The following is a 17,487-nucleotide window of genomic DNA, read 5'->3' as shown; positions in this document are numbered from 1 at the left end:
AAAGACTAAGACTCACACTCCTGAAAGGGGAATCTCAAACATCTAGACTGAAATAGATTAAAACATCCACCATACTCAACAGATGCATGTCCGAAGTTTAACCGTGAAACTGGGAGATGATCTTGAAGCCGTCATCACCAGCCCGCACAGAGCATACACAGCCAGGGAACGGGGCCCTGGTCATCAGAGGCCTCCCAGCAGCGATCAATGCATTGCAAACTCTAGGGTGGGGCAGTTTGCCAGTCCTGAACATTTCTCTGTTCCTTAGTAGACCATCTAGTTATGCTGCCCATTGAACTGCCTTTAGTGACACTTAGAACAGGTGGCAGGGAAGGACACCTCCCGGGGGTTAGAAGAAAGTGAACCTCTTTCCAATGGTGAAATTGAAGGCCGTATGAGAGCCAAGGGGAGGAGGAGGGCACAGAAGCTATTCCCAAAGATCCTCCCGATGGCCCTGCTGCTGCCAAACCACACTGTTTCCCCCCAGGTCAACCTTCTGGAAGAACTTCCACACCTGCAGAGTAGATTTAATTTTATCACGTACGGAGTATCTACTGTGTGCTGGATACTGGGCCTACCCATTGTCCTGGTTTCACACAGGACCAACTCTAAAGTCCTCGAGCTGGCCAGCCAAAGGCTGCAGGACCTGGCCTCCTCTGTGTCCTCCTCCAGCTTTGGCCTCTCCAGGGACCCTGCATTTCTTCCCAGCTTCCACCCCCTTCAGGCCCTTCACCCAGGCCTTCCCCTGGGTTTGGAACCTCAATCTTCTCCTCTCCACCGTCCATCCCACGCCCCACATGACCCTGTCACTCCTCCAGTCTCCATGTAAGGATCTTCTTCCTCCACAAGCCTTCCCTGACACCCCCAGCTCCCTCAAGGAGCTAAGCCCCCTCCTACATGCCCCCAGAAGAGCAATCATTTGCAATCGCTTGTTTTTAACCGCCTGGATTCCCCACACATAAACCAGTGAAGTCTACAAGGTAGATCCATGCCCTGTTTCCACTTCCACACCCGTCTAGGTCAATAGCACCACAAAGTGGGCGCTCCAGAAGCATTTTCCCATGTGTGGACCAGAGGATAAACATCATCCCTCAGGAAGTGCACATGGTCTGGGCCCACATTTGTGCCTTTTGACACCAAGATGAATTCAAAGCTTTCCTACTGCCCTGTCTAGTAACTACAGCCAAGTGAACATAGACCAGAGACCCAAGGCATTCACTTCATGCAGATCAAAAGCATAGCATCAACACCCTTCTTACCCCAGCTTCCTCCAGGCGGGTCCTGCGTGGGGGTCTGGGGCAGACAGTGGTTTCCCCGACCTGATGCACGGAGCAGGGAGCCCCAAGTCCCGCGGCCTCCGGGCTTGCTAGCCGTCCTGGGTGGAGCAGCAGCCACCGGTGAATCCTCAGGTGGCCTCCCCGCAGCGCCCCTCCCGGCTCCTTCTCCTCCCAGGCTCCCAAAGAGCCAGGAGGCAGCTCTGTTGTATCAACACTGGCCTGTTGTGGGTGAGGACAAACCTGCCCCACCGGCCAGGCCGCTCAGCCCCCGCCCCACCTGTGCCCTCTGCCATGACCTTAAGTTTCCAACAGGAAGCATTCATTTATTTTCTAATGAAAGTAACTTGCCCCTCAGGGAGCTGAAGGTTGAGGACAAGATTCCTGGAGGCCTTAGAAGGACCCCAGTAAACGAAAACATCCCTTTAACTTGTGAAAATGAAATAACTTTAAAAAATAATTTTGGGGGCCAGGAGCGGTGGCTGTGGCTCATGCCGGTAATTCCAGCACTCTGGGAGGCTGAGGTGGGCAGATCATTTGAGGTCAGGAGTTTGAGACTAGCCTGGCCAATATGGTGAAATCCTGTCTCTAGTAAAAATACAAAAAAATGAGCAGAGTGTGGTGGCGGGCGCCTGTAATCCCAGCTACTCAGGAGGCTGAGGCAGGAGAATCGCTTGAACCCAGGAGGCAGAGGTTGCAGTGACCCTAGATCATGCCACTGCACTCCAGCCTGGACGACAGAGCCAGACTCCATCTCAAAAATAATATATATGTATATACACACACACATATATGTATATAGGTATATATACATATATACACATATATAACTATATACATATATATGTGTGTATGTATATACATATACATATATAAATGAAATATATGTATGTGTGTATATAAATGAAAAAATAAAAATAGTTTTGGAAAATAAAAAATATCACACTCACCATCCTATCAAGTATTAACCAAAACACTCTACTTTCAAAGGAAAACAGAAGACTCCTTATGAAATGCCCAATGGCTAAAATTCAGCTTCCGCTGTGGCCCAGGTAAAAAGAGACACAAGCAAATGTGGTATGTGCCCTTTTCCTTTGGCGGGGTCTTGTCTTTTCCTGTTTATCTGACAGAGGGTGCAAGGGGCAGAACAAGCCAATTAGGTGCGTTTTTCTTGCCCGGGGTGGGGCGGCTGCAACAGCCACCTGTGTTTATTTGAATGAGCTTTGCTTCTCCAGGGCAATGCACAGATCCCCCGCAGGGACTGAGCCTTAGAAGGTACCCCAGAATGAGTGAGGGGGGTGCTTTTTTTTTTAACTTTTTAGTATGGAAAAACTGAAACACCTGCAAAAGTACAGAAAATAGTCCAGGGAACCCCCATGTACACATCACTTGGCCACACTAGTTCGTGAATGGTCTACCATCCACACCCCACCCACTTCCCCTACCCACCTCTGATTATTTGGAAGCAAATCCCATACATCATATTATTTCTTTCAAAATATTTCTGCATGTATCTCTAAAAGATAAGGATTCTTTTATACACACATATACACACACAAACACACATAAAATACCAGTCACTCCTAAAATTCAATAATTCTAAAATTTGCCTTAATATAAAATATCCCATCAGGATTCAAGTTTCCTAGATTGTCTGAGATTTGCATTTTTTTAAAGAGACAGGGTCTTGCTCTGCTGTCCAGGATGGAGTGTGGTGGCGCAAACACAGCTCACTGCAGCCTCAACCTCCTGGGCTCAAGTGATCCTTCCACCTCAGCTTCCTGAGTAGCTAGGACTATGGGTGTGCATCACTATGATTGACTAATTTCTTTTTTCTTTTTATTTGAGACAGAGTCTCGCTCTGTCGCCCAGGCTGGAGTGCGGTGGTGCGATCTCGGCTCACTGCAACCTCCGCCTCCTGGACTCATGCCATTCTCCTGCCTCAGCCTCCCGAGTAGCTGGGACTACAGCTGCCCGCCACCACACCCGGCTAGTTTTTGTATTTTCAGTAGACACGGGGTTTCACTGTGTTAGCCAGGATGGTCTCGACCTCCTGACCTTGTGATCCGCCCGTCTCGGCCTCCCAAAGTGCTGGGATTACAGGCGTGAGCCACCGCGCCCAGCGATTGGCTGATTTTTTTAATTTTAATTTTTATAAAATACTACAACATAAAGACATGGTATCACTATGTTGCCCAGGCTGGCCTCCAACTCCTGGCCTACAAGTACTCCTGCCACCTCCGCCTCCCAAAGTGCTGGGATTACAGGTATGAAGCACCACGCCTGGCCAAGACTTGCATTTTTAATAAGCTCCTCAGGTGATACCTGTGCATGATCAAATTAGAGCCATTGTTTAGAGAACACAGAGTGAGAAATCAAACTTCAGCCTGGGAAGCAGCAGGGAGGAGCTGTAGGCGGTTTGGGAAAATCAGCTAAGCCGATGCAGCGATTGTGAACCTGGGGCAGTGGAGGCCCAGCCCTCTAAGGGAGCACCTGCTCTGTGCCCTGGAGGAAAGGAGCTGCTTGGGTTTCTTCAGAGGCGGAGCTCAGCTGCACCCACCCGTCCCACCAGGGCAGATCTGCCCAAGAATCCAGACTCACCTGGATGAAGTTCCAAAGGCTGAACTCAAGATTTGCAAAGAGCAGGAAGATAAGAACTGAAAACTGCAAAAGGCATTCCCAGTGTTGAGATTCTACCTCTCCCTTCACATGAGCTCCGAACTAGGAGCCCTGGCCTCAATTCATGCCTCCCTCCCCTCTCCACTTCACCCACCCACTTCTCATCCTGCTCTTCCCCAAGGCTGGTGTTTGCTTGTGTGTCCCAGTCAGTGGGTGGGGCAGTAGTTTTCAAATGTCTGGCTGCCCAGAAACCACTCAGGAACATGTGGAGGAAAGAGTACATCCTAATGGTTAAGAGCAGAGGCTCCCGCCCAACTGCTGGAGTCAGGATCCCAGCTCTGCCATTTACCATGCGTGACCTTGGGAAAGCTATTTAACCCCAGGGCCTCAGTGACCTTATCTGAAAAATAGAAGAGGCTTACTTAGAAAGTAGAAGTATAGGCTGGGCGCGGTGGCTCATGCCTGTAATCCCAGTTTGGGAGCCTGAGGCGGGAGGATAACTTTGAGGCCAGGAGTTCGAGACCAGCCTGGCCAACATGGTGAAAACCCCTCTCTCTACTAATAATACAAATGTAGCCATGTGTGGTGGTGCGCGCCTGTAATCCCAGCTACTTGGGAGGCTGAGGCATGAGAATTGCTTGAACCCGGGAGGTGGAGGCTGTAGTGAGCCGAGATTGCACCACAACACTCCAGCCTGAGAGACACAGCAAGACTCCATCTCAAAACAAACAAACAAACAAACAAAAAGTATGTGTGCGGTATGTAGGAGGCAGGGGCCAAGCCATGTGAAGTCGCTGGGCCAATAAGAAATTTGAATTTTATTCTAATAGCATTGGGAAGTCCTTGGGAAATTTTAAGCAGGGAAATGGCATGACCTGGTTCACATTTTTAAAAATATTATGACCAGGCGCGGTGGCTCACGCCTGTCATTCCACCACTTTGGGAGGCTGAGGTGGGTGGATCACCTGAGGTCGGGAGTTCAAGACCAGCCTGGCCAACATGGTGAAACCCCATCTCCACTAAAAATACAAACAATTATCCGGGCTTGGTTACGCATGCCTGTAATCAAAGCTACTCAGGAGGCTGAGGCAGGAGAATCGCTTGAACCCGGGAGGAGGAGGCTGCAGGAAGCCGAGATTGCACCATTGCACTCCAGCCTGGGCAAAGAGAGGTAAACTCCATCTCAAAAAAAAAAAAAAAATATATATATATATATATATATATATATATATGTGTGTGTGTGTATATATATATATATGTGTGTGTGTATATATATAAAACTTTGGCTTCTGCATCTGGAAAAAGGGAGGGAGTAGAAATACTTTTTCTTTCCAATCAGTAAAAATAAAAACCCTGTACAGTATATATGCAGCAAACATAAGCAGACTATGAAAGCTGGACAGAAGATAGACCCTCTAGGAATCACAAGACGCAAGAAACAACACGGAGGTGAGTTCTCTGGGTTTTCTTGTTACTTCCTACAGGTTGAGCATCCCTAACCTGAAAATTCAAAATTGGAAATGCTCCAAAATCCCAAACTCTGAGCACCAATATGACACAAGTGGAAAATTTCGCTGACTTCACGTGACAGGTCGTAATCAAAACTCAGGCACACAACACACACTTCATTCAGAGTCCTCAAGGGAAAAATAAAATGACCTTCATGCTATGTGCATAAGGTATATATGAACATACATGAGGCTGGGTGCGGTGGGTCATGCCTGTAATCCCAGCACTTTGGGAGGCCGAGGCGGGCAGATTACTTGAGGTCAGGAATTCGAGACAAGCCTGGCCAACATGGTGAAACACCATCTCTACTAAAAGTACAAAAACATTAGCGGAGCATGGTGGTGGGTGCCTGTAGTCCCAGCTACACAGGAGGCTGAGGCAGGAGAATCGCTTGAACCCAGGAGGCAGAGGTTGCAGTGAGCCGAGATCGCGCCACTGCACTCCAGCCTGGGCGACAGAGTGAGACTCTGTCTCAAAAACAAAAAAAAGATCATACATGACTTTTGTGTTTAGACTTGGGTCCCATCCCCAAGACATCTCATTTTATATATATATATATGCAAATATTCCAAAATCTGAAAAAATCTGAAATCTAAAACACTTCTGGTCTGAGCATTTCAGATAAAGGACAGATAATCAATCTGTATATTCCAGACTCAGTGCGGCAGAAGCCAGTACATGTGCAGCAGCAAAGTTTCAAAGAAAGCCTGCTTGTTCCAGCAAAAGGACCAAGAAAGGGGCAGTCTGCCAAGAAAGAAAACGTTCAGACAATAATCACTCGAATCCAGTTAAATGCCACAGAACAAAACTATGGCCTTGCCCCTACCCCCTTGCCAGCAAAGCCCAAGTGGGGAGCCGAGACTTCCAGGCCAAGTCGGGGGTCTAAACTTCAGCCCCACTCTGTGGTAACAAGGCTTCCTTGTTCGCCCCTGTTGGGGGTGTCAGAAGAAACCTAATCAGAACTTTTACCCCCATCCATTGGTAATAAGCTCCCCTCCCCTCATCACTGCTGGTGAAGATCACAGGCGGAGCAGTAATGAGGCATCTCTGCCCCCCCAGCCAGGGTGGTATCAGCAGAGATCTGGTGAACAGAAGAATGAAGTGGGAGAAACACTCTACCCAACTTCAAGACTTACTGTACAGCACCAGTAATCAAGACTGTGATATTGGGCCAGGCGCAACGGCTCATGCCTGTAATCCCAGCATTTTGGGAGGCCAAGACAGGTGGATTGCTTGACCCCAGGAGTTTCAGACCAGCCTAGGCAACACAGTGAGACCATCATCTTTACAAATAATCATAATAAAAATATTAGCCAGGTTTGTGGTGTGTGCCTGTGATTCCAGCTACTTGGAAAGCCAATTTGGGAGGATTACCTGAGCCTGGGGAGGTCGAGGCTGCAATGAGCCATGATCGTGCCACTGCACTCCAGCCTGGGTGACAAAGTAACACCCTGTCTTTAAAAAAAAGAAAAAAAGACTGTGGTATTGGTGGAAGGATAGACACGTAGATGGAATATCTTCTTTACTCAGTCTACCCGTTCAAATGCAAATCTATTTGAGAAATACCCTCACAGGCACACCCAGAAACAATGTTTCATCAGCTATGTGGGCATCACTTAGCTCACTCAAGTTGACCACAAAATTAACCTTCCCAAGTCCAACCGTTGTCAACTTGGCACTTACATGCAACTCTTAAACCACTCTTAATCTCCAAATAAAGACACTGGCAGGGTCATAATTCTACCCAACATGATACGACTAAAAACGCACTAATCTCTTCTGCAGAAGAGGAAGTAAACTGCTTGAGTGGTGTTTACTCTTCTCCTGGTACCCCATAACTTCATTACTATGATGTAAAATTAACGATAGCTAAATACTGATATAAAATCAATACATCTTATATCTCACGATAAGAGGAAAAGAGAGAAAACAGATATTTGCTTAATATGTGTATATATATGCACAAGTGTGTTCATAAAAAATAAGGGAAAAGATGCTGATCGACAATGATAGTCCTTGTTTCTGGAACTGGTGAAGTGGTTGCATCTGGTATTTATAACTACTTATACTACAGAATATCTGTTCTATATTCCCTTTACCTTCAGCAAGCACCTCAGCTGGTCGTGGTTCTTTACCTGGTGGAGTGACTCAAATTTTCATTCCTGAAGAGTGTGGGCCATCTGTAGTTCTGCCTGGGTCGTGCTGTTGCAGTTTCCCATTGACCTTAATTATAGAGCAGGGTCATACTAAGAGATGCAGTAAAGCAACAATCCCCAACGTTTTTAGCACCAGAGACCTGTTTTGTGGAAGACAGGTTTTCCACGGATGGGGGTTGGGGGATGGTTTGGGGATGAAACTGTTCCATCTCAGATCACCAGGCATCAGATTTGTAAGGAACACACAACCTAGATTCTTCTCACGCACAGTTCACAATAGGGTTCACACTCCTCTGAGGATCTAATGGTGCTGCTGACATGACAGGAGGTGGAGGCTCAGGTGGCAATACCCACTCACCTCCAGCTATGTGGCCCAGTTCCTAATAAGCCATGGACTGGTACCGGTCTATGGACCCCCCAGTACCGTAGCTGGCTGATCACCCCAGGGAATAGTGCCATCTTGAGGGCTCAGAGTTGATCTCTGCTGCTGGCAGATTGGGCACTCAGCAGTGGCCGTAGCCAGGCTGGCCTTGGTGAGTGGAAGTCCACGTTGCTGAGCCCACGCACAACCTCCAGCCCTGCCACCATAACCGCTTTGTTCATGAGCCTATTGGGCAATGTCAGGGATGGCTGGGGAAAGAGAATTTGAGACCAGCCCGGGCAATATAGTGAGACCTCATCTCTATGAAAAATAAACAAAAATTAGCTGGGCGTGGTGGCGCATGCCTGTGCTTCCAGCTACTTGAAAGGTGAGGTGAGAGGATCACTCAATCCCAGGAGGCTGAGACTGCTATGATCTGAGATCACGCCACTGCACTCCAGCCTGGGTGAAAGAGCCAGACTTTGTCTCAAAAAGAAAAAATTTTAAAAAAAAAAGAAATTTCACTGAGATAGAAGTCCCCTAAATTTTTGTCTGATTTAATTTTTGTCTGATTTCTTTCCTACCCTCTGACATCCAAATATCTTATCAATAAGTCTACACCGTGTTATTCTTGCTCACTAGGTCCAATCAGTATATTGTCTTCAGTGTAATAGACCACTGTGATATTTGATGGACAGGAGAGATGATTAAGATCCTTACAAACTAAATGATGACACAAGGCTAGAGAGTTGATATTCCCCTGAGGTAGGACCATGAAGATGTATTAGCTAAAAGCACCCTGCTACTGCTGGTCCTTATGGACAGGTGTGGAGAAAAAGGGATTTGTTATACAAAAACTTAATTAGTTCCAGGAAGGCTTTTTTTTTTGGTTGATTCTTTCAGATTTTCATTTTTTCTCTTTCTCTTTTTTTTGGAGACGAGTCTCGCTCTTATCACCCAGGCTGGAGTGCAGTGGTGCAATCTTGAAGGACAGAGCAAGACTCCATTAAAAAAAAAAAAAAAAAAGATGGGCACAGAAATCAACTCTAACTTTCTTTTAAAAACACCAACTGTGAAGAGAAAGGAGGGAGTAGGGCAGCAGCTGAAGAGGAAATGAAGCATCAGGAGAGGGTTTTATTTATTTATTTTTTCAAGAGAAGAGACCGTTGATAACTTCCCTTCCCCAAATTATGTGAGTTCTAGTTGGGAAGTACATCTAGAAAATGGGTACGGTGGCTCACACCTATAACCCCAGCACTATGGGAGACCGAGGTGGGAGTATTGCTTGAGGCCAGGAAATCAAGACCAGTCTGGGCAACATAGCAAGACCCTGTCTCTATTTAAAAAAATTTTTTTTTATTTAAAATTTTAAAAATGGGGCCAGGCACATGGCTCATGTCTGTAATTTCATCACTTTAGGAGGCTGAAGCAGGAAGATCGCTTGAGCCCAAGAGTTTGAGACCAGCATGGGCAGCATAGTGAGAACTCATCTCTACAAAAAATTTAAAAATTAGCCAGGCATAGAGGTGCACACCTGTAGTCCCAGCTACTCAGGAGACTGAGGCGGGAGAATCACTTGAGCTCAGGAGTGCAAGGCCGCAGTGAGCCATGATTGTGCCACTGTACTCCAGCCAAGGTGATAGAGTAAGACCCTCTCTCAAAAAAATAACTTTTAAAATGGGAACTCCTACTTTTTCTTACCCATGAGGTACATTTGAGACAATCTCTTTGAACCATGACATCTTTAACATTTCTCTAGAAGTTTCCTGTCTGAGCTCCATTCTTTTATGTGCAACATTTCATAGCATTGCTGATTCTTGGAAAGTTGAAACAGGCCAAGCATTAGCAAACACAGCCCAATTTGTCCAAAACCAGAGTAAATTTTCTGAGTTCCCTACTGTGAAGCTCAAGAGTAAAGGAAGAAGGAAAGGAGGAGAGAAGAACCAAACATAGCTCTGGCCCCCAAAAGGGTGTCTATTGGCAGGTAAGTTATAGATGATTTAGTCCAATCCACTCTTGCAGAAAAGTAAAGACACAGTAAGGCTAAGTGACTTGCCCAAAGCCAGATAATACAGCCTTATTTCTCTAATTATTTGTGTCACTGAATTTTTTAAAAAGAAAGTAATCCTCCTACTACGAATCATTAAACATTATATATAACATTATATACATATATATATATATATATATTTTTTTTTTTTTTTTTTTTTTTTGAGACTGAGTCTCTCTCTGTCGTACAGGCTGGGTGCAGTGGTGCGATATCGGCTCACTGCAAGCTCCGCCTCTTGGGTTCACGCCATTCTCCTGCCTCAGCCTCCTGAGTAGCTGGGACTACAGATGCCCACCAGCTAACATGCCCAGCTAACTTTTTGTATTTTTAGTAGAGACGGGGTTTCACCGTGTTAGCCAGGGTGGTCTCAACCTCCTGACCTCGTGATCCGCCCGCCTCGGCCTCCCAAAGTGCTGGGATTACAGGCGTGAGCCACCGCGCCCAGCCTAAACATAATATTTTTATATACTCTCAAAGTCAACTCAATACTTTGAAGGAAAATAATATTTAAATTCAGCATTAGGTCTTGAGAGAAACAACTTTCTTAGGGCAGAATCGATCCTCTATATTATCCAAACTAACATTGCTTTTGACATTTGGTGTTTCAGGCCACTGTTCCCATTCCTTAGACAAGTCTGGGGCACACTGCCAGTTCCAAATGCTTTACACTTGGCCTCAAAGGTCCCTGGCAAGGCACTTTCATGCCCTGAGGACTTTCTACAGAGTGGCTCTTGAGGGTGAAGAGATGAGCATTCCACTTATGTGCCTTTAAAGCAGGCATTCCTTTAGACACAGGGCTTCCTGTGTTCTCATATCCTTGCACCCAGGATTAGGAAACTATTGCGCACAATCACATGTTCAGCTGTACAAGATCAATTTACAGGAGGAGATCATTGTAATTTAGAAAATGACAAAGGATAAATAGAGAGCCAGCTAAAATGTTTGCAAGGGATTTAATCCAAAAATAATAATCTAGCTGGAAAAGTAACAATCTGACTTTTCTAAAAACAGCATCTGATTTTTCTGAACTGAATTCCCTCCAGACAGCCTTCATTCAAATAACTGATTTTATCATCCACTCAAGCTGAAAACTTCTTTCTTTCTTTTCTTTCTTTTTTTTTGGGGGGGGGGGTGGAGTCTTGCTCTGTCACCCAGGCTGGAGTGCAGTGGCGTGATCTCAGCTCACTGCAACCTCCACCTCCTGGATTCAAGTGATTCTCCTGCTTCAGCCTCTTGAGTAGCTAGGACTACAGGTGCGCGCCACCACGCCTGGCTAATTTTTTGTATTTTTAGTAGAGACAGTGTTTCACCATGTTAGCCAGGCTGGTCTCGAACTCCTGACCTCAAGCAATCCACCTGCCTCGGCCTCCCAAAGTGCTGGGATTACAGGTGTGAGCCACTGCACCCGGCCAAGCTGAATACTTCTTCACTGTTGGCCAGGCACTGACTCTGCCACCCACCATCCTTTACAATATGCACTCATAAACAAAGTGCTGGAGACAGAAAAGAATGATTTGAGGTTGCTAAAAAAAAAAAGAGGGAATGGCATTCATCTTCCTCCATTGTATGCACACACACACACACACACGAACACACACATGTGCAACTGAATGCAATTCATTGATAGTAAGGTCCAAGAGTTCATGAATCAGCACACTGAGATAAAATCTACGGATGCTGGAACCAGGATCGTCCCTGCCATGCACATTTCCACTTTCTCCTGGCCACGACTTTTTCCAGGAATGTGTCTCAGTGCTCACAGCTGCCGTCCAACGTCAGTGGGGCATTCCCTGCTGTTCTACCACTTTCTGTCTTCTAGATCACGTCCTAGGACACAGAGCCCTCCCAGTGGCTCTCAGACAGCTCCACTCTCCTCTACTCTCTGCTCCTCCCCACACCCCTCAGCACATGACCACCTCATTCCTTAGGAGAAGATCTTCCTCCACCACGGAGCCCTCCAGCTTCCCTCTTCTCCACCTCAGTGTACCTTGGCTGTGTCTCTCTCTTCTTCTCTTCAGAGCAAACCTGCTTTACATTCCTTTCATTCCTGTCTTCACTTGCCACATCATGGAGGAACTGGAAATGAGATTTAGGAAAATGAAGTTTTATCATAAAGAGAACAGAATGGGCTGGGCACGAAGGCTCATACCTGTAATCCCAACACTTTGGGAGGCCGAGGTGGGAGGACTGCTTGAGCCCAGGAGTCTGAAACCACCCTGGGCAACATAGCGAGACTCTGTCTCCACAAAAAATAAACTTAGCTGGGCTTTGTGGCATGCACCTATAGTCTCAGCTACTCAGGAGGTTGAGGTTGGAGGATCGCTTGAGCCAGGGAGGTCGAGGCTGCAGTGAATGAAGATTGCACCACTGCAGTCCAGCCTGGGCGACAGAGTGAGACCTTGTCTCAGGAAAACAAAAAAAAAGAGAGATAACAGAATGCCCTGAAGTTTATCATGGATGGATTTTTTACCTACAGCCTAAGATTGAGAGAGAGGGATTCTGCCTATGTCGCCCAGGCTGGTCTCAAACCCCTGGGCTCAAACAACCCTCCCACCTCGGCCTCCCAAAGTGCTGGGATTACAGGCATGAGCCACCATACCCGGCCCTAGCCTAAATTTTTCACTTGGGAGCACCTCTTCAGTTATTTGCCTTTTCCATAATATTTACTCTCAATTACACAAGTAAGTTTCTTACCAAGATTTCCACCTCCACTTTCTAAAAAAGAAAAAAATAATAATTTAAATGTACTAGCTTGTTTCTCTTCTTTCTCCATTTAATATCCTGCATTGACTACAGAGTCATAGAAATCCACCACTAGAAGAAACTTCGAGATCATCTGATTCAGTCTCCTTACTTTAGAGATGAGAAAATAGAACTCCAGGGAGCGGATGCAATTTGCCTAAGGTCCCACAGGTAACTGGTGGTAGAGCTGGAAGCAGAACTCAAGGCTCTGCATTTCAGGGTCTTTTCATGCCATCACAGTAGCTTTCCACTTGTTTCTCACAGGACTTAACACTCCTTTGTGTTAGGAGCTATACATAGCAAAACCCCTTCTGGGCATCATGTATCCCCTCTGCAGAGTCCTGCGGACCCCAAAGAAAAGTCTCCCCACAAAGGATGGAAGGCATAATTCCCCCAAACTTTTCCCCTTGTGTTCCCCTCCTAGAAAGTCGCATCGACACCAAGGTTACATGACTTCCCCAAGGTCACACTCCAAGTAACAACATGAAAACTGGAATCCAGGACTCTTGACTCAGGACTCTTATGTTCCCAACCAACCAACCAACCTAGACGCAGCTTGGACAAGAGAAGGTGAGGAGCTAGGCATGGTAGTGCATACCTGTAGCCCGAGCTACTAAGGAGGCTGAGGTGGGAGGATCACTTGAGCCCAGGAGTTCATGGCCATAATACACTGTGATTGTTCGAGGCCATAATACACCGTGAGCCCAGGAGTTCGAGGCCTTAATACCTGTGAATAACCACTGTACTCCAGCCTACGCAACATAGCAAGACCCTGTCTCTAAATAAATACATAAATAAAATGAAACATATGGACAAAGCATTTTCAAAAACGAAAAAAGAGGCCAGGCGCAGTGACTCACACCTGTAATCCTAGCATTTCCAGAGGCTGAGGCGGGAGGATGGCTTATGCCCAGGAGTTCGAGACTAGCCTGGGTAACAGAGCAAGACCTCATCTCTACTAAAATAAAAAATATTATCTGGGTGTGGTGGTACATGCTTGTAGTCCCAGCTACTCAGGAGGTTGAGGCAGGAGGATGGCTTGAGCCCCAGGAGGCTGAGGCAGGAGGATGGCTTGAGTCTCAGGAGGCTGAGGCAGGAGGATGACTTGAGCCCCAGGAGGTGGAGGCTACAGTAAGTTGTGATCACACCACTGCACTCCAGCCTGGACAACAGAGTGAGATTCTGTCTTAAAAAAGGAAAAAGAAACAAAGAGAAAGAGAATGAAGGAAAGTTGTAGAAGAGGCCAGAAAACACAGTGAGAGAGAGATCTTCGGATGTTGGGAAGACAGATCCAAACAATCATTGACTTGACTGTCTGGTTCCTTTCAGTTGTACATGAACAAAACTGGAGAAGAAAAATTGGCGGAATATTTATCACAAACCTGCAGCTTATTTCCAAAAACTTTAGCTTAAAGTTACTCTTTGAGAACAAACATATCTGTTTATTAAACAAAAGAAGAATCTGACCACAGGCTCAGATTGTTGTGCCAACAGAAATATTTTGCACAAATGGTAAGACTATTCGTAGAGAACCAGAAATTGCCAATCATAGAGTTGAGAGCTGAAAATCCCTCTCTTCCAACTGTTTATTAACTTCATCTTAAAATGCCCTTACCTGTTTGATGCCAATAACTCACAAACTTTTCTATCCGGGCTAGCTCTGTTGCTATCCCATAGAAGAGCTGGCTGTCTTAAAAATTAGTAAGAAACCAGTCCCTTGAGGCATTTAAGCAGAAGTCCAACTAATGACCTTAAGAAGCAGGACAGGTCAAATGCAGCTATACCAAACTCTGTAACGTGCTACTTTCTTTATAGGAAAGTGATATGGTTTGGCTGTGTCCCCACCCAAATGTGATCTTGAACTGTAGCTCCCATAATCCCCACTTGTCGTGGGAGGGACCCGGTGGGAGGTCACTGAATCATGGGGGTGGGTCTTTCCCGTGCTGTTCTCATAATAGGAAATGAGTCTGACAAGATCTGATAGCTTGATAAATGGGAGTTCCCCTGCACACGCTCTCTTGTCTGCCACCATGTAAGATGTGCCTTTGCTTCTCCTTTGCCTTCTGCCATGATTGTGAGGCCTCCCCAGCTATGTGGAACTGTGAGTTCATTAAACCTCTTTTCTTTACAAATTACCCAGTCTCAGGTATGTCTCTATTAGCAGCATGAGAACAGATTATTACAGAGGGCATTCTTCGAGGTTAAAGATTGGCCCAGATGGTCTCTGAGGTCCTTTTCCAACACTGAGATTCTAATTGCAATCCGATGTTATATCCTGTGTCTTCTTTCTTGTCTTCTTTGTGTCCTGACCATTCATGGATATGTCTGCACATTCCGTTGTGACCATGAGCACTCCAAGAGCAGAGGCTATGATAGGTGATAGGCAGTAATCTGCACCATGGGAAACTTAAAGCTTAAGTTTTTTTGTTTTGTTTTGTGTTTTGTTTTTTGTTTTTCTTTTTCAGACAGAGTCTTGCTCTGTTGCCCAGGCTGGAGTGCAGTGGTGGGATCTCGGCTTACTGCAAATTCCGCCTCCTGGGTTCAAGCGATTCTTCTGCCTCACCCTCCTGAGTAGCTGGGATTACAGGTGCCCACCATCATGCCTGGCTAGTTTTTGTATTTTTAGTAGAGATGGGGTTTTACCATATTGGCCAGGCTGGTCTTGAACTCCTGATCTCAAGTGATCCACCCACCTCAACCTTCCAAAGTGCTAGGATTACAGGCATGAGCCACCATGCCTGGCCAGCTTGTTTTTTGTTTGTTTGTTTGTTTGTTTGTTTTTTATGGAAAAGAAGATTCTCTGATATTGAACATTTTCCCCAGGTAATGGTACAGATATGTAAAATCTATCTGCTTCATTGTGACTATATTGCTTTCCTGTGAGATAATATTTAAGAATGTTTTAACTTAGGCTGGGTACAGTGGCTCACACCTGTAATCCCAGCACTTTAAGAGGCCGAGGCAGGTGAATCACCTGAGGTTGGGAGTTTGAGACCAGCCTGACCAACATGGAGAAATCCATCTCTACTAAAAATACAAAATTAGCTGGGCATGGTGGCACATGCCTGTGATCCCAGCTACTCGGGAGGCTGAGGCAGGAGAATTGCTTGAACCTGGGAAGCAGGGGTTGCGGTAAGCCGGGATCATGCCATTGCACTCCTGCTTGGGCAACAAGTGCAAAACTCCATTTCAAACAACAACAACAACAACAACAACAAAAATTAGCTGGGCATAATGGCGGGTGCCTGTAATCCCAGCTACTCAGGAGGCTGAGGCACCAGAATCACTTGAACCCGGGAGGCAGAGGTTGCAGTGAGCCTAGATTGTGCCACACTGCACTCCAGCCTGGGTGACACAGCAAGACTCCGTCTCAAAAAAAAAAGTATTAACTTGATTTTATTTCTTGATCATAAAAATAATATACACATTCATTATTTTAACATGGAAACACAAAAAAGTATTAAAAACAAAATTAAAACCCCACAAAATAGTACATCCTAGATATGACCACTACTAACATTTTGAGAGGATTCATTCCAAACATTTTTCATTGTATATGTGTATGTATTACAAAACTGCAGTTATACTGACATAAAGATCTATATCCTGCTTTTTCTGTTTTGTATACTATGGCGAATGTTTTCCCAAGTAATTAAATGTTACCCAAGAATGTTTTTTGTTGTTGTTGTTGCTGTTGTTTTTTGAGATGGAGTCTTGCTCTGTAACCCAGGCTGGAGAGCGGTGGCATGATCTCGGCTCACTGCAACCTCTGCCTCTTGGGTTCAAGCGATTCTCCTGCCTCAGCCTCCTGAGTAGCTGGGATTACAGGCACACACCGCCAGGTCTGGCTAATTTTTGTATTTTTAGTAGAGATGGGGTTTTGCCATGTTGGCCAGGCTGGTCTCGAACTCCTGACCTCAGGTGATCAGCCCACCTTGGCCTTCCAAAATGCTGGGATTATAGGTGTGAGCCACCATACCCGGTCCCAAAAACAGTGTTAATAGCTACGCTTTATTTCATTATAAGCTGCTTCCAAGCTTTCACTTTTACAAACACTGTAATATTGAGATGGAGAACTTTGCATATGCATTTTTGTGCTCATCTTTGGTATTTCCTTGGGGATAAAATTTCTAAAGGGCTACACCACAGAAGGAAAAGTTTCCAAAATAAACTGACACACATCATCTCAATTCCTGAGACTGGAATGACATGATAGCAGATTTTTGTTGCCCCCAAGCACTCAATTAAAGCAACAACAACAAAAATCATGTCTACAGGAAGAAAGCATTATCCTAGGTCTCAGGTTATTTCTATAAACAATAGTGTGTAACTGCAATTTTGCCCACAATAAAAAATAACCAGGTATGCAAAGAAACATGACCACATGAATGAAAACAGCAGAAATAATAGACAATGGAAATAAATGAATGGGAGAAGAATGGCAAAGACTGAGGTTATCAGACACAGATTTTAAAGAAATTACATCCCCTCCGTTTATGAAGATGAAAAACAGGACTGAATAGTTCGGCAGAGAAAAAATATAAAAAAGAACAGAATGGAAATTCTGGAACTAAAACTAAGATAATCGAAATTAAGAACCCAATGGGTAGTTATAAAACAGGATTAGATACAGATGACAAGAGATTTAATAAAAGATTAGGCAGAAGGCAATATCCAGAGCAAAACACAGGAAAACAAAAAGATAAAGAATAAAGAAGAAAGTAAGAGAATTACAGGATGGAGTGGAAAGATCTAACCTATGTGTAATCAGTCACA

The 17,487-nt window shown here is 45.4% G+C and overlaps 2 protein-coding genes across 10 annotated transcripts in view; both read right to left on the bottom strand.

Annotated features, from left to right (window-relative positions):
- LOC105471305 (ATPase H+ transporting V0 subunit a4) overlaps window positions 1–17,487 on the bottom strand; it is a 91,868-nt gene that overhangs the window by 66,644 nt on the left and 7,737 nt on the right. The window contains exon 1 of one of the 8 annotated variants that reach the window (XM_071094405.1): window positions 7,538–7,624. The exons of 2 other annotated variants lie outside the window; for them this stretch is intronic. The gene's annotated coding sequence lies outside the window, so the exon portion shown is untranslated. Of the gene's footprint in view, window positions 1–1,259; window positions 1,455–3,875; window positions 4,214–6,776; window positions 6,851–7,501; window positions 7,625–17,487 lie in introns of those variants that run through there. 5 more of the 8 variants (XM_071094408.1, XM_071094407.1, XM_071094404.1 and 2 more) reach the window with 5 other exon arrangements.
- The window catches only part of LOC105471308 (KIAA1549 ortholog), a 201,853-nt gene continuing 191,142 nt past the window's right edge, over window positions 6,777–17,487 (bottom strand). Inside the window, exons 20-22 of one of the 2 annotated variants that reach the window (XM_071094402.1) lie at window positions 11,957–12,045; window positions 7,538–7,625; window positions 6,777–6,857 (exon numbers count right to left, since the gene is read on the bottom strand). In XM_071094402.1, the coding sequence (XP_070950503.1) occupies window positions 7,559–7,625; window positions 11,957–12,045 (156 nt within the window). In that variant the 3' untranslated portion in view covers window positions 6,777–6,857; window positions 7,538–7,558. Of the gene's footprint in view, window positions 6,858–7,537; window positions 7,626–11,885; window positions 12,046–17,487 lie in introns of those variants that run through there. The other variant, XM_071094401.1, reaches the window with a different exon arrangement.

Source organism: Macaca nemestrina, chromosome 4 (assembly GCF_043159975.1).
Source record: "Macaca nemestrina isolate mMacNem1 chromosome 4, mMacNem.hap1, whole genome shotgun sequence".
Taxonomy (NCBI): Eukaryota; Metazoa; Chordata; class Mammalia; order Primates; family Cercopithecidae; genus Macaca; species Macaca nemestrina.
The sequence above is the reverse complement of the archived record's forward strand: the minus strand, read 5'-3'. Positions and strand labels throughout refer to the sequence as shown.